General features: G+C 38.7%; 1 protein-coding gene across 1 annotated transcript in view; it reads right to left on the bottom strand.

Annotated features, from left to right (window-relative positions):
• The window catches only part of PLA2R1 (phospholipase A2 receptor 1), a 67,737-nt gene that overhangs the window by 3,749 nt on the left and 37,799 nt on the right, over window positions 1-26,189 (bottom strand). The window contains exons 11-27 of the mRNA XM_032782067.2: window positions 25,621-25,790; window positions 24,663-24,865; window positions 24,134-24,279; window positions 23,041-23,125; window positions 22,164-22,296; window positions 21,460-21,495; window positions 20,448-20,605; window positions 15,007-15,071; window positions 14,377-14,480; window positions 11,185-11,327; window positions 9,965-10,082; window positions 8,837-8,967; window positions 8,038-8,182; window positions 5,580-5,818; window positions 4,478-4,646; window positions 2,125-2,265; window positions 623-736 (exon numbers count right to left, since the gene is read on the bottom strand). Of these exons, the coding sequence (XP_032637958.1) occupies window positions 623-736; window positions 2,125-2,265; window positions 4,478-4,646; window positions 5,580-5,818; window positions 8,038-8,182; window positions 8,837-8,967; window positions 9,965-10,082; window positions 11,185-11,327; window positions 14,377-14,480; window positions 15,007-15,071; window positions 20,448-20,605; window positions 21,460-21,495; window positions 22,164-22,296; window positions 23,041-23,125; window positions 24,134-24,279; window positions 24,663-24,865; window positions 25,621-25,790 (2,300 nt within the window). The remainder of the gene's footprint in view (window positions 1-622; window positions 737-2,124; window positions 2,266-4,477; window positions 4,647-5,579; window positions 5,819-8,037; window positions 8,183-8,836; window positions 8,968-9,964; window positions 10,083-11,184; window positions 11,328-14,376; window positions 14,481-15,006; window positions 15,072-20,447; window positions 20,606-21,459; window positions 21,496-22,163; window positions 22,297-23,040; window positions 23,126-24,133; window positions 24,280-24,662; window positions 24,866-25,620; window positions 25,791-26,189) is intronic.

The raw sequence follows: 26,189 nt of genomic DNA, 5'->3' as shown, positions 1-26,189 counted from the left end.
AAGAGCCCATTCCCCAAAAATATGGGCAAAATTATCTTCTCTGATATGCACTGCTGGAGCTTCTTTTGTTCCCTCCATCTCCAATTCAGGAAAGCATTCCTATTCAGGAAACCACTTGCGTGTCTCCTGAATATGGATGGATGTTAGCACATTCTTGTGTGTTTTCCTAGATCAGAGCCTCAGAGAGGTAGCCTATCTGTCAGGAGCAGACTGCATATGGTCCCGTTGAGAAACCTGTGTCACAGCAAAAACTGTGTCATCCATTATGAGCAGTTAAGGTGTGGGCAATGAAACTGGGTGTCTCTCTGCACTGTGAAGTAGAGTGGTTGGGGATGTGAAGCAGAAGGGAATCTGCTCTGCAGTGACCACCCACCCTGCCCCGGCAAGGAATAAGGGTATTATCCTTCCTGTGAGCCAGCCATTATAGTGGGTCACAAGGCAGAATGTTCCAACCAAACAGGCATAGCTTTAACAGCTACAGAGATAGAACTTTGTATTTCCAGTGCATCCTAAACTGACAAAGACAGCTGATATAAACAAGTTGAGTGTTCTGGTATGTGGTTGTCAACACTAAAATAAGAAATGTAACTGTACCATCATATTAATGTATTCCATTACTTACTGTCCACAACAAACTTGTTCAACCAAATCCTTTGGACAGAACCACCAAAATGGTGCAGTTCTTCCAGAACAAAAGCATTTTCATCTTCCTCTTTAATAGTTAAAAGATTGGATCCTGTAGATGAAACATATATACCAAGTTTCTTCATTGTTGATCATGTTCAGAACATAATTAAACTCTATTCATCTAGCCTTCCACAGCGGGAAATCATCTCCTCCTGCTATAATGGCAATTCACGCTTCACAAGATAACTACATGCAACCCCATGCTCAGGATGTCCCTAAACCTCCGACTGCCAGAAGCTGGGACTGGACTTAAAGGGGATGGATCACTCGATAATTGCCCTGTTCTGTTCATTCCCTCTGAAGCATCTGGCATTGGTCATTGTTGGAAGACAGGATACTGGACTAGATGGATCATTGGTCGGACCCAGTATGGCCCTTCTTACTTTATATACACTCGTTCATAAGCCGAATATTTTTGGTAAAAAAGTGACGCATCAAAGAGCAGGGGTTGGCTTATAAATGGGTCCACACCAAAATTTGATGATTTTAAGGAATGGAATAATTGAATTGAATATCTAATACACTGTCATTTTGTTTACCTGGAACGTCTTCAGGCATGGAGCCCCTCAGCTCCCTGTGGCTGCGGTTCACCGTTCTCAGCCAATGGGAGCTGTGGGAATTGGCACGCTGGGAATGGCAAACCGTGGACACTGGGAGCTGAGGGGCTCCATGCCTGTGAACGCTCCAGGTAAACAAAACATCCAGGCCCGCTAGCGGCTTACCCTAACAGGCCGAGAGCCAGAGTTTGCCAACCCCTGAAATATAGGGTCGGCTCATGAAAGGGTCATACAGTTTTTGCTATTTTCATCTAACCATCTTGGGGGGTTGGCTTATAAACAAACGGACTAATGAATGAGTATATACGGTATTTTTCAGTGGAGCCTTAGGAAGTTAGTTTTCCAACACTCAAAGCAATTCAGTAGGAGTTGGGCACCTAACTCTCTTAGGCACCTTTGAAAATTCCAGCCTCTCTCTTTAAACAAAATATTTTTGTTTCATTCTCGCACACCACATGGAAGTTACATTTCCCACTCATGGGCCTTTGCTACAGAAGAAATAACACCTGTTGCATAGTGTCAAAACTTAATATTGAGCTTCAAAAGTTTAACATTATACATAGTTATCTTAGAGATTTTAAATTATGGTTACACTACATAACTTCTACATTTGCAATGCAGGTATAAATCTGAAACTGTCAGACTGTTGTGAAACTGTGATCACAGGATGTTTACAGTAATCTGAAGAGAAAACCATTGAATTTTATACAAATGCAAAGAAAACTTATATCCTGATGTATTTTAGAACATTTGTTAGTTGTTTTAGTTAGTTACAATATCATCTTCTCTCTCATATAAAACAGGCCACTATTTAAATTTATTAAAATGTTCAGAAGAATACATGACATTTATTACTGTAAGATAACTAATAACAGATTACCTTGCTTTTTGCAAAATTCATATGCTGTATCAAAACCTGTACTCTCGAAAACTGTGGAAAACCTGTAGCAATTGCTTCTAAATTTTATCCAAGTGACATTTTTTTCTGAGCATAAGCCTTTGTATTCAATTAGTTTCTTTTCTGTGATAGAAATAACATTGTAGGTTTAATGGAGTAACACAATATATTAATAAACATCCCACAAATCATTTTAGAATAATACTAGTAATAATTTTACACTTGAGAAGCACACATGTAAACTGGTAATCTTTTTACTGTATTATGGCATGGAAAATCTTTATTTATTGTAAAAAATATAAAGAAAAATGGAAACTTGACTCACTGACCGTTAAGATCTATTTTTTCTTTTTTTTTGCAGGAATAAGCTAAATTGAAGTAAACTATTCCTAAACCCAAATAAGATACAATTAAGGGATACAGCCACATAATAAATACAATCATTGTAACTGATCCTGCTGCCCTTCCTCACCCTAGATGCCGTCTGGTGAGAAATTAGCTCAATATATATATTTTTAAATGGACAACAGATCTCACGCTACACCCACTGAAGCCAATAGGAGTCAATGGCAGTGGGACTGGGCCCTTGGATAGGGTAATGTGGTCCTGTGTTGAAGAAATATTTAAAGGACACTGCTTAGTACTGCAAAAGACTCGGCAGAGACAGTAACTTTAATTAAATTAAAAACTGTTAGTTACTTTTGATGCATCATTTTAAGTACATCACTAGTGTTGTTAAATATGTCCTTCTTTCCTAGGCAGTGCAGTATCATTTATGATTAAAGTAAGAGAATGAAAACAGGATCTTGGTTTTTGGTCTTATTCAAAAACCCTCTCACACAGTAAATTGTCTGGAACTCTATTAACCTCAGGGCAGGGCCGGCTTTAGGAAGTGCAGAGCCCAATTCAAACAGTTTTGACGGGGCCCTGGCAGGGAAGAAAAAAAACGTAAAAAAAACGTGGGCCTGAATCATGGGAGCAGATAAGACTCTGCTAAAAACTCCCCTGCTCCCCGCAGCCTCATCCATGACCCCCCAGTCCCTCTTAGCTCAGACACTAGACAAACCCCTCCGGGACGGTCCTGGGTTACGATATCCATGGAAGGATTTTAAACTGTGGTTTGGATCCAGGAAATCTAGACAAGAGTCTACTCATTTCTAACTGATGACCACCAAATCATCCATGGTCAGTGAATTTTATTAAAGTGTATTATACTTCATGCTAAATCTAGTCTTAATCCAAGAGATCTAACATTTCTCATTAGTTTTTTCCAGTTACAAGAAGGTGTTTTCCTTCCTCCCATTGGCCTGAACCCAAAGTCCATTTTTTTTTTTATTTAGCTTCACACCAACTTTTAGGCACCTAAAAATCACTAGGATTCACAAAGCCTGAGTTAAGCCTCTATATAATGAATGGGGAGAAACTGGCACCTAGGAATGGGATTCAGAAAAGCCAACATACTAGGCGGCTACTCATCTCAGCTAGCCAATGGGTGCCAAGGTGTGCTAAGCTCTGCCCCTCTAATGGAGTTAGGTGCCTAAGTGTGGGTTGCAGGGAGGTGCCTCCACCTGCTTCGGATTCTCAGTCATGGGGCCAGAGAGATGCGAGTATGAGAAAGACTCTGTGACTTGGTAGTTAGTTGGGAGGTGGGAGACCCATGACTCAGTCCCCTTGAGCCACAATAGAACAGCGTCAACAGGAGAGACTGGGAACACCACATCAGAATATCCAATAGCTTAATGCTCAGAAGAAGCTCCCAAAAGATGGGACATCACTGTTCAAATCCCTCTGCCTCATGGGGTCTCCCACATCCCAATTGAGTATGATATCAATGGTAATGAGGTGTAGGCTGCTGCTGCTGCTCATTTTGTGTGAGCTGGCCGATGGCGGCTTGAGCCGATAGATGAGCTCTGAGCATGTTGACTAGATCGGGCCTGCAGGTAAGTTAGGCATAGGAACACTTATCTTCCTCTACTTAGTGCACGACTCTGGGGCTTAGGCATCTGGGACATCTGACATGGGCTGACGTGCACATGCGCAGAGGCAGAAGAGTAGGTGCCTAGGGAACTTTTACTGCTGTAATTTAAGCACAGAGTTTGGTGGCACCTGAGCAGTTTTGTGAATCCCACTGGGGCCTGATTCTGGGATTTAGTCACCTAAAGCAGTTTATGTCCTTTTGTGACTCTAGCCCTAAATACTTATATATTTTATAATATTATAATAATCAGTATTCAACTGTGAACCAACATACTTCTGTTCACATGCTTCCATAGCCAATGTGTAAAACTAAATTAGTTGCTGCAGAGATTTAATATAAAACTAAACAATGACTTACCAGTTGGCACATGACAAACTGCTCCTTGTAGAAGTCTTTCACAGTTAGCACTTTTCCACTGCCCATTAATATCAATATAGACACAGCTGCCCAGTGACTGTGACTCCTCGTCTCCCCAAAAGGTAAACAAAGACTTGGTACCATCTGACCACTCAAAGTTAAGCCCATTCTGCCAAAATAAATTTAGGATTATTTCTCTTTATGTGTTACTGTAACATAAGTGGCTTCTTCTTTTGTGTTGACATCCTTTCCGTGGGCTGGCAAATCTGGCTTTTCCTCCTCCAAGGCAGCTTCCTAACTAAACCATGCAGACACATTCCCAAGGACCATTACTATGTAATTCTGCAAGAGCTTCATAAAATATGTGGGAGCTGTGGAGCCAGCACTCTGGGTGGAGGCAGTGTGCAGAGCTGCCTAGCTGTGCCTCCACCTAGAAACAGCAGGGACAGGTTGCTGCATGTGGGAAACCTTTCCCGCTCCCCAATCTCCTGTCCCAAGCCCCCTCTCATATCCAAACTCCCTCCCAGAGCCTGCGCCCCAACTCCCTCCTTCTTAGTTAACTGGAATTATTCATTTACCAGCACCTCCCATTTCCCCAACATGCTGGGTAAAAAAGCTTTTACTGTACTAAAGGAACCATTGTGGCAGCTGACCATAAATAAAGTAGTCATCTGGAGCATAAGTGTACCAAGAATGAAGCCAAAGCCACTTCAGTGGTCAGCTTACAAAAGGTCTTTTGCCTGTGAATATTCTTCTTTCTGCCTTTAAGTTTCCTTTCAGTGCTGGGACTCTATCATCATATCATGCAGGGGTGACACCACACTGATTACAATTTACTTTAATGAAGCTTATATGTTATGTTACAACTATAGATAAGCCCAAGATGCATAGTTGGGGGTTTTGCTTCAGGATCTGAACTTCTCCCAAGTACAGGGGTATTCAGCTTGAGGTTTTTGCTGCAAGCTCATCTCCATTTACAAATCCACCAATTTCAAGTGAATATGCATTTCCTTTTTTTTTTTTTTTTAAACAGCTTATTCCCTTGTTACTGTAAAAATGAATCTACAATATCATGTTCATATGCACAGACTCCATCACGTACATCTGAGGTAGAGAGTCCAATCCAGTGGGCGTATCCTAGTCTGTTTACAATGACAGTGAGGAAGGCTTGGTGATAATGGTCCGTAATGCTGACCAATTCAGTTCCATTTGCCATGCAGGTTTTTAAAGCAGCAAACCAAGTCATATTCCCATGTATTAGTTTATATGTTCTGTTTCCATATTCTAATGTATCTGGTACTGGATACATCTCAGACGCATCTATGGCATGTTTGGACATATCTGCAACAAACAGAAAGAAAAAGACAAAATATCCAGTATTTTCAGTATCAAACATTTTCCTTTAACAGACAATGTTTAATAAAATAACAGTTCTCAAAGCAGAATGGCTATCCTTAAAAACAAATGTAAAAACTCCAAATCTGTTAGTTCTTCTAGGAACATCCCTGAGACCATGTCAACACAGCAAACACACACACACGACTCGTTTGAAATCACAGCAAGGCCAAAGATTGAATTTGTGTGGAAAATGAATTGATTCAGTACACAGAGAGGAAGGCTCTCTCTCAACTCTCAAACTTTGAATTCAACAAGAATTCAAAGGGGAACTAATGCCAGTGGGCCTCAATGCCAGGGTAAGTACCCATAAAGCACTATATACACAGAAACATGCACCAGCTCAGTGATGCTGTTTTACAGTGATGTTTTGAGTGTAACTTTAGAGGGTCTCATTACACACCTGTTTACTGTGGATCTCCTTGATCTCCCACTGGACTGAGGAACTGGAATAATCCAAAGGTTTGCTTATCTGCTTATCATGCTAATAAGAGCCTGGTTTTGAATTGTAAAAAATACATATTTTGCACAGTGAGTAGTGTACATATTCAACTGTGAGGCCTACCTTTTCAAGGGGAGAAAATTGTGCATGAGTCTCAGAGTCAAAGATGAATGCAAACAGTACAAAGACTATGGGACGACTTCAGAAATTAGCTGTAAAGAGCATCATATATCCTATGCAGTATCTCACTGATTCTGGCAAATGGATAGAATGGTAACAGAATCAGATGAGAGGGAGAAAAAAAGATCAATTGCACAAAGCTTTAAAATACTTCTGAGCCAAATCAGTTGGGAGGAAGAATTTAAAATCAGAAAAATGTGAATGATAATTGGGAATTACTCAAGAACTCTTTATTGGATACCCACAATCAAGGAAGAAGGCCCTACTAGTAGAAAAATACCAATATGTTTAGAGGGGAAGTGAAGGCAGCTATAAAAATAGTGAAAATGTTATAACTTGCCAAGTATGATCATCTTGTTTATATTTTTGTATCACCTTTATATGGTGAGGTATATCTGTATTTTCAAACTTGTGTTGTGTTTCTGTGTGACGTCCCCAGACAGATTAGCATCAGCAGTGCCTAGCCTGTTCGATGGCCCTTCAAGGGTAATCAACTGCACAATGAACCCACTGAAAGGAACCTGGGAATACACTTCATGAGTCAGCAAGGCATTTGGTATCTTTATGGACAGAATACTAAGTCTTTTCCACGCCGTGTGCTGGGCAGTTTGTGTTTGGGACAAAGGAAGTACAAGCCACACGGCAAAAGAATATAAAGGGCAGCTGCATCATCTCCATTTTGTCTTCATTCCTGCTTCTTCTCTTTGGAGTAAACTTTTCTACAAAAGAAGCTCTGAACAAATGACTAAATGACCCATCCCAAGTGAGAAAAGCTCTGTGTAGCTCTAAAGTTGGTTCAATAAAAGATACTACCTCAGTCACCTGTCTCTATAATAAAAATAACATGGGACACATTAAATGGATTAAAAGCTGGCTAAAATATAGGTCTTAAAACGTAATTGTAAATGGGGAATCAACGGCTAATGGGGGCCCCAATTTTTAAATCAAGATGGGATTATTTTCTAAAAGATACACTCTAGGAATTATTTTGCAGAAGTTCTAGTCTGACCGTCTGTATAACACAGGCATAGAAGATTACAATGGTTCCTGCTGGCCTTGGAATCCATGGAAAAAACCCAACTATATTAGGTCTTCTAGTCTATCTTCCTGTCTGTGTGGATTGTTCTCTACAGCACTTTTTCCTAAAGTTTTCTATAATCTAGTTTTACAGGTCTCATACTGAATCTCATTGTCAGTAGTTTTTTCTGATGGTTAGTCTAAATTTCATACCATTACTCCAAGTTATGCATCATCCCAAATACCTGTTCCCCTCCATGATCTAAGATATGCATTGTGTAGCCAGAAGAAAAAACCCAAAATAATACTCTTGATATTGCTCATGTAGCAATGTTGATTTATCTAAAATGCTACAGATAATTTGTAGTTTTAGGCTGTTGACATGAAACCATGTAAGAGATAATTTACATTCCACGGTTTATAAAGAATTTATACAACATACCACAGCTGAGAGAGAAGAAAGTGAGCAAGGTAATTAACAATGGAGATGGCTGAGGGTGAGAGTAAAACAGAAACAAATCCTTACCTTGAGACTTTTGGCAGATAAAACCATAATTTTTCTGACAGCTTTCTAAGTACCATTTTCCCGTAAAATGAAAATTAGGGTTATTTGATACCAACGTACACAATGGAACTTGTTCTTGAATATTAGCACTGTTATATCTCTGACCCTGTAATAAACATATATCATGATAATGAATAAACACTGCCTAAAAACCAACTCTTAACAGATTAAAATAAAAATTACAAGAGAAAGCATGCCGAAGATTAACCAGCTGACAGTCACTAAACATGAACAGTGCAATGTACAACATCATAATTAAAAATTGAAACATCATAATGAAAATGTTGCATAATTCAGTTGAAAGAATGTGAAATCAGAACTAACTAAATATTTCTCTATGCATAAAGCAATACACTGCACAGTACACTTCATGATAATTTTCATTCCCCAGTCTCTTTGGAGCAGATTTAAAAAAAACTCATTACCACTTGTTATGCCCCCAATTTTGTGCCTGTAAATAGCTGTAGGAGTAAATGATTCAATATGTGTGTCTACCCCATTGGAGGTGTAAATCAAATAGATGTCTACAGAGGATCATTTTTGCCCACATTTAATTGGACCTATGAAACTGTACCCCCCATTATTAGCACGTGCGAAAGTAAGCCCAGGTTAAGCCCCTGTCAAAAATCAGGCCCTAACCTTTTAAAAAAAATCATTGATTACTTTATGTACAAAACAACATCTCCCCACAATTTAATAAATCATTGATTATTATGTACAAAACAACACTTCCCCACAAAACACATTTCATAAAACTTACATGAACTACATCAACTGGAGACCAGTTGGAATATATCTTTGGATGTTCATTCACCCATTTTCCATAATCATCACTCTGCAGACCTATCCAAACACTAGTCTTCTGTCCAAACAGATTCATTGTTATGAAAGCTGCAAAAGGAAAGAATGAATTTTAACACATACGGTATTGTGAATCATTTGGGCAACTCTCTCTTTATAGCCACAATTGGCATATTAAAACAAAATATAAACTTAATTATCAGCCAATGCCATTTCATTGGTATTGCCTTTATTAGAAGGAAAGAGAACTAGCAGCATTTCATTTCCATCTAATCTTAAATTTACTGGTACTGATTGACTTCAGTGGGGTCAGGATCTAGACCATTATCTAATTAGGGTTGAAGAGGTTCCCATAGCTGTTAGAACAATTTTAGTTTTTTGATGTGACTGTTTCATTGAACATGCATTTCTCCATGGTAGTTAAAAATCAGACTGTGTAACAGAGCTTGAAGGCTAGATTTTTAGTTCAACTAAAAAAACCAATCAACCAACAAAAAAAAAAAATTTTTAACCTGGGACTTTTTTGAACAGGGAACATAAAAAGTGCCAAGTGCACAGGTGTTTGTGACTCTGACCAGTCCAAACTAGAGTCTATAAAAAACCAATCTAATATAGTACAGATAAGATCCAATGCACTACATTCATGTAACAAGGATACTAGCTTTTCATCATTATTATCATAATTTTTAATTAGGTAGATTTTATAATATTATAATGTTGTTTTCCTAATATAGGAATTTTATAAAGCAATCTTTAAAAATGTATCCCTCTATCTTTGCATGAATTAGAAATGCCATCACCTTTGTATGTAAGCACAAAGTGTTGTGCAAACAATAACTAATCCTCAAAATACACTTTTGAAGAACACAAGGAAATATTATCCCTGTTTCACAGTTTGAGAAACTGAGGAATGGAGATTTTAAAGAGATTGTTCAAAGTCACTTGAGAGAGTTAGTAGCATAGCCAGGATTGGAATGTGAGTGTTCTTAATTCCTGGTTTTGTAATTAAGATTATGCTTTACTTTTTAATAGAATAAATAAAATGTCATCTTTATTATAATACAATACAGTATTATCAGTAAAGTACCTTGTTCTACTTCATTTTCAATAGAAGCTAGTGACCCATCCTGTTCACTGCAGAAAGACTGGGCAGAATACCAGTTCGTCAGATGGTCTGGATCCTTTGGAATTTGTATCAAAAAGCACTATTCCCAAAAGCAAAAAATGTTTACTTTTTTACATTTTAAAATGAGTTTGGTGATTGTTCAAGGTGTTGTATTGACAGCTCTGAAGACTATAGTCTTCTGATTACCCACAGAATAGGTACAACAAAGGCAATGGCCTGCCATTGTGTTTGAACCCTAAGCAAGAATGACAATTATTTCAAAAGGAGGCAGGGCAGGGCACTGTCCATGCTCTTTCAGTATCTAGGCCTCTCTGCCAAGACTGTCAACAAGAGTGAAAAATCAAGGTCAGCTGGGTCATGAATACTGTGATGTGGACAACTGCCCAACAGGAACTGAGCTGAAGCCATCAAATCAATTCAAACAGGTCACTGAAAAGTAAACATTTATTTACGTAAACACATCTCTTCTACATTCCTGGTATCAATTTTCAGTCACAAGCGATCAGGGCTGGATTCAAACCAGTTTAAAGGTGAAATGTTCCTTGGGCCAAATTTACCCCTGAAGCCAGTGGAATTTAACCAGCGATGAGTCTGGCTACCTATCTGTGCCGGGGTTACAGAATACACAGGTTTAATATAAACTGAAAGAAAATTTTATCACTGCAACTCTAGTGTGTGAATAGACTTAGGTTTATAATCTTTTCTGAACATTATTGTAACAACATGTATAGGAATGTGACAATTTCTGAAGGAAAAATACAGGGCTCCATTTAGCACAGTCTTCTTGTCATATTTGAATCACATTCCTAGGCAATAAAAGCCTTCTTAGTGCATATGTTTTAATTTGGCCACGGGGTATGGAACAGGCTAAGGCCCCAATCCTGCAGACACTCAATATATGTGACTCAAAAACACGAGTAACTTTGCACACAAGCACGTGCATTTTACTCAACAAAGTCAAAACATTCTGTAACTTAAATGGGACTACTTGTGTATAGAAGTACTGGTCAGCATAATCATTTGCAGAATTGGGGCCTATATTTATATGCCTAAAAAGCCTGTTGTCAAAAGGGAAAACAGGTATCTTCAATAATCTGTAATATCCTTAAATATCCTTAAAAATCACTATCGTAAATTTATAATGGGTTTTGAACAAACAAAAAAATATATATTTTTTTTACCTTGAATCCAAAGTACAGCCATCCTTTGGGACATTCTCCTTGCTGGTTCTGGTCTTTTAGGATTTCTCTCTCTATTGTCCATACAGTTTTACGCTTACAAATAGAAGGAAGAGAAATGGTACAGTTTTCATCACCCCAGAGTCCTGTGAACAATAATTATAGAAATGTTAATACATTCATGTTGGAAAAGTTGCTATGTACATCAATTTGATGACTAAATATTATTGTTTCTCAGATGTTATTGTTAATATTGCTATACATTTATTGGCCAAATGACACAAGGCCCTACAATCAACTCAATGGTATTTCTCTGTATGTCTTTCTATATTAGAGGTGGCCAAGAACTGGAATTTACATTCCGTTGGAAATACTGATATTTTCAATTTTGTTTTCATTCTGAATTGGAACAAAAAGCTGAAATTTTGAGATTTGCTGTGAAATGAAAATTCAGAAAAAAATTGATTTGGGACCATTTTGAAATATTTTATTTTGATTGAGCTGAAGTGTTTTGTTTCTATCATTTTAATTCATTTATTTTTATATTATATTAAATATCAAACATGTTAATATTAAATATACTATTTAAATATTTTAATATAATATGAACTAAACAAAAGGAATCAAAACAAAAATATTTCAGCACTATCAAAGTGAAACATTTTGACTTGTTTCTGTTGAAAAATTTTGGCAGAATCAACATGTTTCTGCTAACCATTTCAATTTCAACAAAACTGTCAGTGGAAATTGTTTAACTTGCTCAAATCTGTATAACACAACTTCTGAAAACCACATCTGGTCAATTCCCAAATTTCAAAACTGGAAAACCAGAGAAGTTTGATTTTCACTAAATACAGACCCACAGACCGCCCATTTGGTGCTGGAGGTAGAGGAAACTCCCTGTCACTCTCTGCTGCTGTCTACAAACATCACAGACAGAAGCTTACTTGAGGGCTACACATTTCCCTGCTTATGTAGATTGAGCTGTACACTCCTCCCCCTCCAAATCTGGCCAGCCAGCCCCCACTTCCAGGCAGGCAAATTGCTCCTTTCACCCCCCTGCTGTGCCCCTCCCCGCCACAAGCTCCTTGCTGACTCTCTGGCCAGGCCCCTTCACCCTCACCTACATTTACACGTAAGTTGGATAACACACAACTTGAATTCCATGAGCAATGATGTGTGCAACCCTCTAGTGGCAATTTATTGCTGAGAATTATACAACATAGAGGGGCTGATGCTCAGAGGGGCTGAGGATCAGCAGCTCCCTGGGGAGTAGCAGGAGTGGAGCACCAGCTCAGTTCAGCTACTATGTTCTAAAATCTTCCTGACTGTGTTGGTAAACTATGATGACCCATATTAGAAAATAAAAAAGAGTAAATAATCATTTCAAACTCAGCCGAAGAGTCCTGTTTTGTCTGATTTCATCTGTTCTCTTTCTTGCAAGTTCCACTAAACATCTTCACTTTTGGCTTCAGGATAGCCATGCTCTCTCTCAAAACACAGCAGTACCTTGGTTACTCCATGATGGAGCAGTGGATACTACCATAGTTGATGCAATCCATGTGCCCCTCTGATAAATAGTAACATCACTTGCCTACATATTTCATCTTTGGCTGCCCCCATCATCACTTCAAAACACTGCTTCTTACAAGGTAACAAAACTACACAACTTTGCCACTCAACCTACTCTCAACACATAATCTATTTTGAGAAAACAGCAAACATCCTTTTGGTTGACACCTGGAACTTACAGTATTGCCAACCTCCAAAAGTAAGGTCCCAAAAAATCATGAGATTATTAAAAATAATACATTTTAGGTTCTTTTTAAAATTTGACTGCTGCTTTTTGAGCCTAGGGTGCACCTAGTTACATTTTTTAGCTTTTCTCCACTGCCACATGGGCTAGAAAGTTAATTTAATTTAATTAAAAAACCCAAAAGCTGTGACTCTTAAGTTACCAAATGACATCAGGAGCTGGGGCATTAAGAAAAACATCAAATATCACAAGATTCATGATAAAATTGTGAGTTGACAACACTACAATTTTGATAACAGTAGCAAAAATATAGATCCAGCCAATGATGTAAGGAACTGACAAGAGAATAACAAAACATTGTACCAACAATCCTTAAGCAAATTGGCTAAAGAACCAAAACCAAGCTAGAGCAGTGAGTTAGTAAAGTTTTGTGTTGGAATAAATACAGTTTACAAAAGTATTAAAAACCATTACTAAATCAATCCAGCTCATTTGGGATGAGCAACTGGCTGAAAACTGGCAGTGCATTAGCTTTATTGTTGTGCAAGAAAAATTTCTAATATGCACTGAAGATTCATTGTATGATTAGATTATTTATAATTTTGATATTAAAAATCTGGAACTTAAAATATTTGTTTTAGATGCTTTGAGTCAGTCTCTAGGAATATGTTCAAGTTATTTTGCCATTGCTTTGTTCCAAATAACAGTGTCACTATCTAGAGCAGGGATGGGCAAACTTTTTGGCCCACACATGGTGGAAAAATTGTATGCAGGGCCATGAATGTAGGGCTGGGGCAGGAGATTGGGGTGCAGGAGGGAGTGCAGGATATGGGAGGAGGTGCAGTGTGCAGGAAGGGGCTCAGGGAAAGGGGTTGGAGTGCAGGAGGGGACGCGGTGTTCAGGAGTGGGCTCAGGGCAGGGTGTTGGGGTGCAGGAGGCGTGCGGCAGAGGGCTCAATGTAGGGGGTAGGGGACTCAGGCCTGTGGCTACCACCCTCGAAGTTCCCATTGGCTTCCCATTCCCGGCCAATGGGAGCTGCGGGGGGCGGTGTCTGTCGGTGAGTGCAGCACATGGATCCCTCTTCCCTGCCCCCCCTGCCCCACAGGGGGCACAAGGATGTGATGCCGGCTGCTTCTGGGAATGGCGTGGGGTCAGGCTAGGCAAGGAGGCGGCCTTAGCCCCGCTGCACCACAGGGCTGGCAATCCTGCGGCCTAGACTGAAAACTCTGACGGGCTGGATCTCGCCTGTGGGCTGTAGTTTGCCCTCTCCGATCTAGAGTTCACTTACTGAAAAAAAGAATTAGATTGTGGGTTATTTTGCATGTTCCAGAGAAATATAAACCTCAATCTAATTTAGCAATAAAATGTGCAATAACCCCTTCAGGCCCATTAAATGATAATTTTTGGATTAATGCAACAAAGGGAAATGTAATATTGACCTGTCTGTGATGAAATGAAGCCACACCTTTCACCTTGTGTGCGCACAGATCTTTCTTTTCCTTCATTCCAGTTCTCATATACTAATGGTGACCCATCTCTCCACCTGCATAGAAACATTAAACATTTAGTCCATATAATAATGCCTGCATCTGTAATTTTCACTCCATGCATCTGAGGAAGTGGGTTTTTTACCCAAGAAAGCTTATGATCAAATAAATCTGTTAGTCTTAAAGGTGCCACTGGACTCCTTGTTGTTTTTATTAAACATTTAGTGACATTCTCTTCTTTTTTCCACCCTCAAATTGCCACTACATTAATAAATGCCACCAAACAGATAGGGGATAGAAAATGTCCCTAAATTAGCTCACAAAAAACCCTATTCACATTGTTGTGTTATATCCATTATAGCCCTTTCAGTAGAAATACTGTTAAAATGAGAGAAAAAACAGTAATAAATTCTGAATTACAGCCCACCCCCAAAAACCTAAGCGGATCCTTGACACCCCATGCAGTCATAAAACAGGGTCTTATTTTGACAAACAGAAGGGCAACTTGTAAACAAGATCTTTCAATTAAAAAAAAGACAAAACAAAATTAAAATCCAAACACATACTTAAGTACATTCTTACCGAAATCCATCACTAGATACTTCAGAGTGCAATCCAATCCACCAGCGTATGTCACTTTTTGATAGCTGTAAGAATTTTTTTTTTTTTTTACCAGTGTTTAATTATATATAGTTCTCCTAGTAAAGCATAAACAAACACCTAAGGCCCAGTCCTGCTCCTACCAAGGTCAACGGGAGCAACATCAAATCCAAATACTGTTTGCCTTAATTTTTGTGAGTAGGCGCATTGACTTCACTGAGACTATTCATGCAAGGACAGCAAGATTTGGCCCTGAGTTTGCATTTGGATCTCCGATTTACAGAGGATAAGTTGCCAATTTTAGGGATTTATAGCTTGTCTGTAAAACTGTGCTGTGGCCTGAAATTGCGACACGGGCAATTTATTTAACTTATAAAATGCAAACATTCCCTTTTAGTATCAAAATAATGTTAAACAGTCATTAAAGTTTGCAAATTGGTTATGTCACATTTTAAATAGCTTTATTATTACTAATATTATTTCACTCTGAAATCTGTAATGTAGAGCTGTGTGAGGTGTTCCTTTTAATCCAGAGAACAGATACAATACAGACCACAACAATGTAAGCTTCTACTCACTGCCCTGCCAACAAGTCTCTCCCTGAACTGTGGGTGGGGACCACTTCTGGAATGACATGATTGTTGAGTGTTTATAGATAAGGCTACATTTTAGTCACAGGTATTTTTAGTAAAAATCATGGACAGGTCACGGGCAGTAAACAAAAATTCACAGCCTGTGACCTGTCTATGACTTGTATTATATATCCCTAACTAAAAGTTTCTCATGCCTGACTGTGATCAGTTGAAGGACCACATTAAATCCATTCAAACGTTTTACAATTTAATGATAGTTGCCCATGCTCCTGCTACCACTAAGTCAATGGCAAACCTTCCAAATGACTCTGAAGAGAACAGGATTAAGTCCTGTGTTTCATGTAGAAGCAACTATAGCTCAAGAACACTTGGCTATACTGGGCTTTAAAACTAGTTGGAGCTCCAGTGTAGACAAGACTCTGATGGCCAGAACTGTTTTTATAACTGAGGTTTAACTAAACCAGTTACAGGAATAGTTCTGCTGCCTCGAGCCTTGTCCACACTGCAGCTCCAGCTGGTTTTAACAATTTGATGTTTCCCCAGTGCAGACAAGGCCTGATTGGCAATTACTACCTGATCCTCCAGGAGCTGAGTGTCTCTTGTGAGATGCTGAGCAATCTTGACTCCTGCTTAAGTAAATATGAACTGAGGGTATTCGATACCACATGGGATCAAGGTCATAATCTAACATAAAACCAGTGAATTAAATTGAGTTACTCTAGATTATTTATATACATTAAATTTACATGAATAATTTAATTAGACTTGAGAGCAGAATCTGCCTTTTTCTGTAAACACAAAATTGCAAATCTCTTTTTACCTAGATCCTTGAAGGACATACTCATAAAGTCACTATGACATGCAACATGACTTTAAAACTTGTCTTATTCTTTTGACAAACCATCAATAAATATCCACTATTTGATTTTAAAATGAAAAAAAATGTTAATTTTAAAAATGGTTAAGTAAATGCCTCTTCATATAATCATTTTGAATAGCTATTTTCAAAATGATTTTAATTCAGAAAAATATTTTGTTATATATACTTCATGAACAAAATACATATTTTAAATAAAACCAAGTTATAATCTCAACAGAGCATAAACTATAATAAGAAGCAATAGATCTGGTGATTGAAGCATCTGCTGTACAATGTATATAAGGATAAGATGTTCTTTCATTACAACCTATCCCTGTTTAAATCCATTTTCAATATATTTTGTGTAAAAATTCTCACTGTCTACTACAGATGAAAACAGGCTAGTAAGTCATCAAAAGCTTAAAGAAATCCTATCACATTAAGAAACAAACAATCTGTTTAGGTTTTTGTTTTACTTTCTAAGGTAAAAGCAAAGAGGACTTTACTCGCTGAAAGTAAAAGTAGACAGTAAACAATTACAGCTTGACATCTTTTTGGCTCAGCAGTGTTTGGTGAACTTTTAAATTGGTGCTGCAGTGTAGTATTGCTCTGACTAAGGCATCAGAATCATAGCTATTATGTGTTTTTCTTTATTTTTCTTCCTTCATTCTTTATTATTAACGAAATTTAAATGAAAACAGGCTGTTTGTTTCTAGGGAATTCATCTGTTTCTGCAGCTATTTCCTCCATTTAAAATAATAATAATCTGCTTATTACATCACAACGATTGCTATGGAGATTCTGATTTCATATACAAATGAGAATTATGATAATTTAGAAGCAAAAATCCGGTTTTCATACAAATTACCTTAGTAACAAAGGGCTCTAATTCAGAAGAAATCGTAGGCAGCATTCTAAAGAATGGGAGTTGCGAGTGACACCCTGGAAGGCCTATTCAGAGGAAAAGTTGATCTGTTGTGCAAGATCTAAACCAGCTCTGGATCTGCTTAATGAGTGGGAAGCTTGTGCATTACCAATTCTTGCTCAGGACTACTGAGGAGTAACTACAGCCCTTCAATTATCTCTTTAGAGATGTATGCTTAAGAAGAGGACTTCAAAGCATTCAGCCGAAATTTCTTACCTGATAATTTCCTGTCTGCTAGCAGCATCTCCCACAGTCCTTATACATACGAGTTATTGCCCTGCTGTCTGCAGTTTCTGGGTGCAGTTCAATGCTGCTATAACAACCCCAGCTGGTCAGGTCTCCTTCTCCAGCTTGCCACCACGATTCATTCCAAGCTGTATAAAAGCCTCATAGAATACAATTAACAACAATAGCTCCAATGCCAACCAGTAAACCATGTATAGGAGGCTAACAGCCCTACAAATTGTAGATATAAAAATTCAATTTCGCTCCTTGGGTAAGAAGCCATCCAGGGAAGCTAGACTTGTGGAAGATGCTGCTATCAGAAAGGAAATTATCGAGTATGAAATCGCCCATTCTGCAGCCCAGTGTTTCTCATGAGATGTATGAGAAATAACAAGCAGTGAACAGAAGTAGGGAGGAATAATAAAGTCAAATGAGATATGGAAAACACCTCCCAAAATTAATTGCCAAAGTGGCATGCAGCACCTTCTGGCCAAAGGAGGCCTCTGAAGAGGATAGAAAATCCACCTTGTAGTATCCAATAGAGGTGTTAACAGAGAACCATGTTGCTGCCCTGCAGATCTCTGCAACGAAAACAGATTCTTTCTGCTCATGCATGTCATCATAAACCTCATGAAAGGTGCTTGATTCCACCAGCAACAGATGAACCTGATGTCTTCTATGCCTCTACAATGCATAACCTGATCCATCTGTCCAGGGATCGTTTCAATAGCAAGAGCCCTTGGCACTTTGGATGAAAGGACTTGAACAAGAAGACTGGGCTTCTTGTTGATTCATTACATTTGATATAGATCCTTAGTGCTTTATGAACCATCCATATACCCCCACAGCTTTTCTGTAGGAGGCTATGGCGTTGGACAGAATGATGGATCATCTCCTGTGAGACATGAGAAGATGAGTTCACCTTTGGCAAGAAAGATTCTGGGCCCTTATCAGCACCTTCTCAAAATGGAACACACAATTAGGTTCCTGTTAAAGTTGCCAACTCATGTGACTGCGTGGGGAGGAGAGGGATGGTTTTGGTTTGGAAGCACCAACCGCCACACTCCGATTTTCCCACAAACAGGGGAGCAGCTGTGAATTTGGATGAGCACAGGATTTGTTTGGAGTGACTGTCTTGCAGGGTGTAGCCAAATGTGGCACCGTGCCTGGGAGATGAGGTCTCATTGCTAGAGTCCTTGGATTTGCTGTTGGGAAGAAGGGGAGCTGGGTAGGAGCCTGCGTCTTTCCCCAAGGAGCTTAGGACGCATTTCGTTATCTGGGGGTCGGGGTGTGTGTGAGAAGGCGGGAATGACATGGTGCCCCTTAAGGGTTTTTTCCTCATGGCTCAGGTCTGTGCTAGGACTTGCCCCCAGAACTGGCTGACTGGCACTCCCCTTGTCTTGGATTCTCTCCCTGACATCTTCTGCGTATGCACATTGGGCTTTTTTGCATTGGAGTCGCAGCTCCTCTGGGCGGGGAACCCAACATGCCAGTCCAACTCTAAGGCCCTGTGCCCTGGCAGCGCGAGGGTTGGCTGACTGTGAACAGGTAGGTCATAATTCACTCTCTAGAGAACCTATAAATGCTGCCTCACATATGGGAATACTACTCTGATTAGCCTGGTGAGCTCTGGGCAACTCTGACATGACTGAAAAGGAGCAGAAAAGTCTGGGAGGGAGGCTGGATCCAGCTGTGACTGAGACCACAACATTGCTCATGGGAGTGGGAGGAAGGGAGAATAAAGGTTGCTCATTACTTCCCAAAAAAATCAATTAAAATTAAAGCTGGAAAAGAAATGCTTGGGGGAAAAGAAATGCTTGGGAGAAAAGCAAACCATCACTGAACTGCTGAGACAGAAGATACGGATGCAATCCAGAGTAAGGGACATAACCAGCAAGGACTGTATTACAGAACTGAAATGCCCCCAGAACTGCAGACAGGAGAATAGCCCATACATACCAGAACTGAGAGAGATGCTGAGCTGCAGAAAGTTATATCCATCCCACATTAATGCTGTACATTAATCGGTCCACGTAAATTCTGCTGGTGCACTTTAAAGTAGTGCTGTTTGAAACAGTACTACATTAAAACATATTAGAGAACCTTCAGGGAGCACCAGCAGTCTCTATCAATTAATGTGAAATACCTTAATGCACTTTAGAAGTCACTCCCCCATACAATGCATTGCCCCACCATGTAGATAAGCCCTCAATATGTTCTCTAGTATCATTACCCAAAGGCCAGCTACAGTTTACTATATGACAAGAGAGCATTGTTGTGCAACTGTATAAGACCAAATCTGGCCTTATACAACTGCAACCATAGCCCCACTCTGTGAGTGAGCTAGGAACCATGATGGCAAATTTGGACTCAATGAAGCTGCAACAACTCCTATGCCCTGCACAGACACAAAGGGATGAGTGGAACAAAGAGGGAGAAGCTTATGATAAAATAGGCACAGTGCATGCAGTGTGGGAAGCTCCTTTACATGAACTCAACACTTCCCAAGCACTTCCACAACTCTGGGGTAAGGAGCTGTTTTTTGTTTCTCTTGACACTTACGCAGCAAGCTGACTTGTCTCTTCATTGGCTCAGACCACTGCAACTACCACTGCCCCCCCGCCCAAAAGGTTACTAACATAAAGCAGGATGATCCTTTATAATGATAAAGTAAGAGGCAAAGATAATAGTAATAATATAAGCAGAATTGTTTCTAAAATAATATGACTTTCAACTTTTTATAAAAGGCAACTGAAAACCAGAAATTCCAAGAGATGTTATTGGTACTGAAATTTAATTTTGCAAAGGTTTGTCTTGTTACCTGTTTTATTCTACTGTGAATAAATTCTTGTTCACTGGAGGATTGTATTGTGACTATTTCACCACGAAGCCAACCACAGATGAACTCAAAGATGGTCCACTCTGAGGCACTAACATGAAAGAGGTATTCTGCTCCTTGATAGTAAGACCATGGTGGTTCTAAAATAGAAGCAAAAGATTCAAATGTGTAGCACAAGGTTTAAGACTTCCTTTGGATTCTTACATGGAAAATTCTTTGCAACTAACAAAACATATATCTGAATATACTATATATCACAAGATAAAGATTCCATTATAAAAAACCCTCTTATTAACTTTGATCTATCATATATTACAAACTGACAGAGATACTAAGCCAAATTCTGGTCTGAATCATACCCCATGCAACTCCAATGACATTAGAGGGGCTGCATGGCATATAAGCAAAGGCGGAATTTGGCACATTGATTTTAATGAGTCTCAGAGGATACCAAAATCCTACACCATCTGCTCTTGGCTAGATTCTGATATCTTTAGTTGAGTAGTATCTTACTTGAGTACTCCCACTATGAGTTTGGGCTTGTCTTCACTATGGGGGTAAGTTGACCTAAGTTACGCTACTCCAGCTATGTGAATAACGTAGCTGGAGTCGACATAGCTTAGGTCGACTTACCCCAGTGTCTTCACTGTGCTACATCGATGGGAGACAATCTCTGGTCGACTTCCTTTACTCTTCACGGAGAGCCGGCATACCGGGGTTGACTGGAGAGCACTCTGCTGTTGATTTAGCAGGTCTAGTAAAGACCCGCTAACTCGATTCCTGCTGCATCAACTGCAGCAGCGTTGATCTCCCTGAGTGAAGATCAGCCCTAAGAGTGGCAAAATTGGGCCTTATAGAAGCAATGAGATCAATAATTCTTACAACGTTACTTAATGGGAGTTTAACATATTAATTATTTTAACTCAGAGCTTAAATATATAATTCCACATAATAGCTTTTCAGGATGTGAAAACTAAAATGTCCTTTTTCATACCATTTATGTACCACTGTGGACTCTTTGGCTTAACACCTGTAAAGAAATAATAATTAAGAAACAATAATTTCACACAGCAATCATACAGTAAAATTTAACAAAAAAAATTATATTACTTCTTTTGTTGGTCAAGTAGAAAATTCAAGAGGGAATAAAATAAATATTGGGCACATAGTTTTTAAACTAATATGACACTTTTCAGCAACAAGATAAGGCACTTGTTCTAGGTTTTCAGCTGAACATTCATCACCACATACTGCTCATCAGTATAGGTCATTTCTAAACTATGTGCACATTGAAGGCCATTCAGCAAATGGAACACAAATCTCAATCCAAAATCTAAGGGTACTACAGTCCTGCTTTCATTCTATGCAGCAGAACACCCATTGACATCACAGTTTTGGCATGGAATAAGAGAATTCTATAACCCATAAACATTTCCCCTGTTTCTTCAGGGGGAAGAGATAGCTCAGTGGTTTGAGCATTGGCCTGCTAAACCCAGGGCTGTGAGTTTAATCCTTGAGGGGGCCATTTAGGGATCTGGAGCAAAAATCTGTCTGGGGACTGGTCCTGCTTTGAGCAGGGGGTTAGACTAGATGACCTCCTGAGGTCCCTTTCAACTCTGATATTCTATGATTCCTTATAACATAATGACTAATTATAAGTAGCATACATAAATTAAAATATAGCTTAATGATTCATACCTTTTGGTATTTTGCATATCCATTCACGCTTCCCATTGCAATGCAATGGCAGGATTGTTCTATTTACTTTGTATGCAGCACAATTTCTTGAATCATCTTCAACATATATGCTCTGTAAAAATGCAGATACAACCTGCAAGAGACAAATGCTTTCCTCAGCCCTCACTGAGATTCCCAGATGTTTAAAAGTTTTAATACAAAATTAAATGTAAGTGTTTTGAAACATATACGTTGCACCATTAGAAAACTAATAAACTTGGGGTACCTGAAGTACGGTGAAGAACTCTTAAAATGGGGTCCACAGTTACTCTCTTCCCGGGCCTTATTCAGTACTCCTTGCTCATTTTCAAACCCTTTTTCATATAGCTAACTGAGTAGCATTAAACAGTAACTTTTTGCCATTCCTGACAGGGGCTGCCCCATGTCTAATGTCATTTTTCCTCTGTGTTCAAAGTATTGCATGATTTGCATTTTGTATTTATGTTCTGCACTTATTTTCATCGTTAATATAGAGAGTGCTTTTGCTGTACTATGTTTCTGGATACAATTCTAATGATTATATTTTTCACTGGGAGTCTCTTCATGCCCTTATAACACTTTAGTACTTTTGAATGCCACGTAGCATTTCAAATAATATTCCCACACTGTGTGCGCCAAAATCAAAACTTGCCACCATTTAAGATGTGGTACAAGAGATGTGATTAAATCTGTTAATTCAAAAGCAGATTACAGTTAGTGAAGTGGATGCGTGTGAAGGAAGAGTCTGTTTTGTCTGGCCACACAGTTTGGTTATTTGGAAGGTTTGTTTTTAAATTGTGGTCTCATGCTCAGAAATAATTTAATAGGTCCTTAGAATATATAGCAAATGAGTATTTACAGGAGTTCCATCAGACCACTCCCATGTTCCTCCAGACAAGGGGTTTCTTTTATTAAATCCAATCCAGAATTGTCTTTCTTCAGCCCTGTGACAGAGAAAAAAGAAAAGAACTAAGGAACATTGCTGATATGTTTGTCTTGTCTAGCTTCATAGAGCCTTTTTAAAATGTATAAATAGCCTGCAAATAGAAAATTCTGGTAATTGAGATATGTCAAATTGTAATGTATTTATTAGAGTTCATAGGAATGTTCTGCAGAGTTGCTGGCATTAATAAAATAATTTCTGTTTCTCTGATTAAAAAAATACTAAGTTACCTACTTAAAGATGGCAATGTAAAAAATATCGGGTCAGATGGCGAAGCCCCTTTTCCCACTGGTGAGAAGTTACTCATGTGGTTACAATGACTTTAATGAATATTCACAGAGTAAACTATTGATAAGGATCTGGGCCACACGGAGCACATCTTGACGTAAAAAATATAGCAAATTGTCAGGACTTTCACCATCAAAATGCACAATCTCTAGCCACTTATGATAGAGGAGTAATTCATTTGGTTTAATAGGCTGTTTCAGTAGCTGGGAGCTAGCAACAACAGAAAGACACAATCACATGCATTAAGATTATTAGGACAACACTGAATAAAATCTCCTGGGTAGGTAAAATGCCATCTGACCACATCTTATGCTTTTTCGATGTATTTTGTTATTGAAAGATTCTAAACCTAGGGCCTGCTCTTACTCTCATTCAAATCAATGGATGTCAATGGCAGCAGCAACAGACCCTTTACAAATCATTAAGATTAATAAACAGACCACCCTATCATGGAGGGTTTGAGCATGATGAAAAATAGTGGACTATGGTAAGACTTGTTCCAGCCCTAGCACAAATAAAGCTGGTCTTTAAAAGGAATTACACTAGAATTTTGCTATTGTGCTTCTTTTGGAAGAACAAATTCATTTGCAACTTCACTTCAGTCAGCGAGGGAGATTTAAGTCAATTATTGGCCATTGTTGATGAGGCTGTAGAGGCACAGAGAGTTCTGTTTGTTTAAAAAAATCTTTGGTGATATTAAATTTTATAAATACATGTTTACCGATCAAACATTTTGTTTAAAAATGTGTTCAAAAAATCCTCTTCATATACATGGGTAAAGCTGGCAAGATGTGCTCCAAGATCTTGGCATAATGCTTCTGCTTCATCCCACGTTCTTTTCATCAGAACTTTCTCATTATGAAATACCTGCATATAAAATAAGAACCACCACAAATTTAAGAACAAAACTGATTTTGGGTGGCTAATATACATATATTTTAATTTTTTTTTTTTTTTTTTACAGAGTTGCAATTTGCCCTTGCAATAAAAGACATTTTGCCCTGTCTGTTTCTGACACTAATCTTACCTTGGCTTTCATTAACTTTGAAATGCTGTATAAAATGGTACTGATAAGTTTGCAGTCCCAGTCCAATGGAGAAAAGATCAAGTGCAACAAGGAGTCTTGGATTCTTTTAGAAAATTCAAAATTTTAAGTTTAAATGAAGAATTTTCTTTCTTTAAACAATGTTGTTTGGAACAATAGGTAAAATCCTGACGCAAATTAAGAGATTTAGGTAACCCTTTTTTACCTTGTAGCAGTTGAGCAGATTAGATTCTGATTCCCATCCAGGATAACATGCATCCAAAGGTTCTTCAAAATTAGGCTCATTTTCTTCATATGATTCAATTTTTTGCTTACACAATGACATAGCTTTGAAGCTTTTACAGTTTTTCACCTCCCAGTAACCAAGAGGCTGCCCTCTGCGAACAACAACACACCCTCCAGAATGGCCTAAGGCAAGGAAAACAAGAGCATTCAGCATCAGAACAAAACACTCCGTGCTCAAACAGGACATAGTTTTACGAATTAGTAATGGTCCTCTTTCTATGAGGTGCTGAAAAGTATCAAATTAAATAGATTTAAACCATTTTTCCTAATAAACTCAACATTTAGTGAGACAAAATGGCTGAGGTAAAATCTTTTATTGGACCGTCCATTAAACGATCACATAACCATAGATTTTACTCTTCGATCAATGATATGATAGCACTGAGAGCTCATTCTGGAGTGAGTATGATTGTGCCATGCCTGAGACTCCATGGATTGGTTGAGACTGGAAATAAGGGGCTACATTATTATAGCCTTTACTCAATCACACAGGGGAGTGGGAAGCTGAGGTTACTTGCCTAATACTGCTGGCTGGGAGGCAATGGGCTGGGAGGAAGCCGACTGTGGGAGGTCCCCTGGCTGTATCTCCCCACCAAACCTTCATAGCTGGACAGATTACCTAGCTGGGTGCACAGTGGGGAGTATATTGCTCATGGGGAGGTGCTGTTATTTACCATCCCTTCCTCAGGGCAGACTGTAAAATTACAGTCTGATCCAAAGTGAGCCTAATGCTACACATATCTTGGGCAGAGTGAAGGAAAAAAAGTGATGATTGCTATGTAAAAAGGGTGACAAAAGTAATTCTGGCTCAAGAATATAGTGGGAGATATTAGAATTTAACGAGAAGTTGTCATTTATCACTACAATGTATTACTCACTTGGCTGATGCTTGTTCCAGTTTGTATAGCTCACAGGCTGATTCTTCCCCTCTGTAGTTAGCCAGAAGTATTCTCCTGTATTGTTAAGGTCTTGTAGGGCTATCCAAAAATAGGTGTTATCAGTTTCCACCATGCTACGAATCATACTGTTGATAAATGCTTGTTCAAATCTTTAAAAAGGTCAAGATAAAAATTTTGTCAGAATAAGATACCCTAATTCACATTTCAGTGAATAATTCTCATGAAATATTTTGAATAATGCAAAAGAGAGAAATATCCAAAGCCATCTACACTTCCTAATAAATGTCAGTCATGTATTTGCAATACAGGCAGAATTTGGCTATTATTGCATATGCCCAAATGCTATACAAAACAATCGTTTAAGCTATCTAATTTGCATATAAAGCAATAACCTCAGTGCTTATGGTACAATATATGAAAAGAAAATATAACACCCAGAAGGCATTATTTATAAATAATGCAAAGCTTAACAATGAGACTCTTCATATGCATGATGAGGGAGGAGTGGTACAGAAGTTCAAAGGGAGTTACAGAGAGAATACTGATGG

Source organism: Chelonoidis abingdonii, chromosome 10, assembly GCF_003597395.2.
Source record: "Chelonoidis abingdonii isolate Lonesome George chromosome 10, CheloAbing_2.0, whole genome shotgun sequence".
Lineage (NCBI taxonomy): Eukaryota > Metazoa > Chordata > Testudines > Testudinidae > Chelonoidis > Chelonoidis abingdonii.
This window is presented reverse-complemented; position numbering and strand designations above follow the sequence as displayed.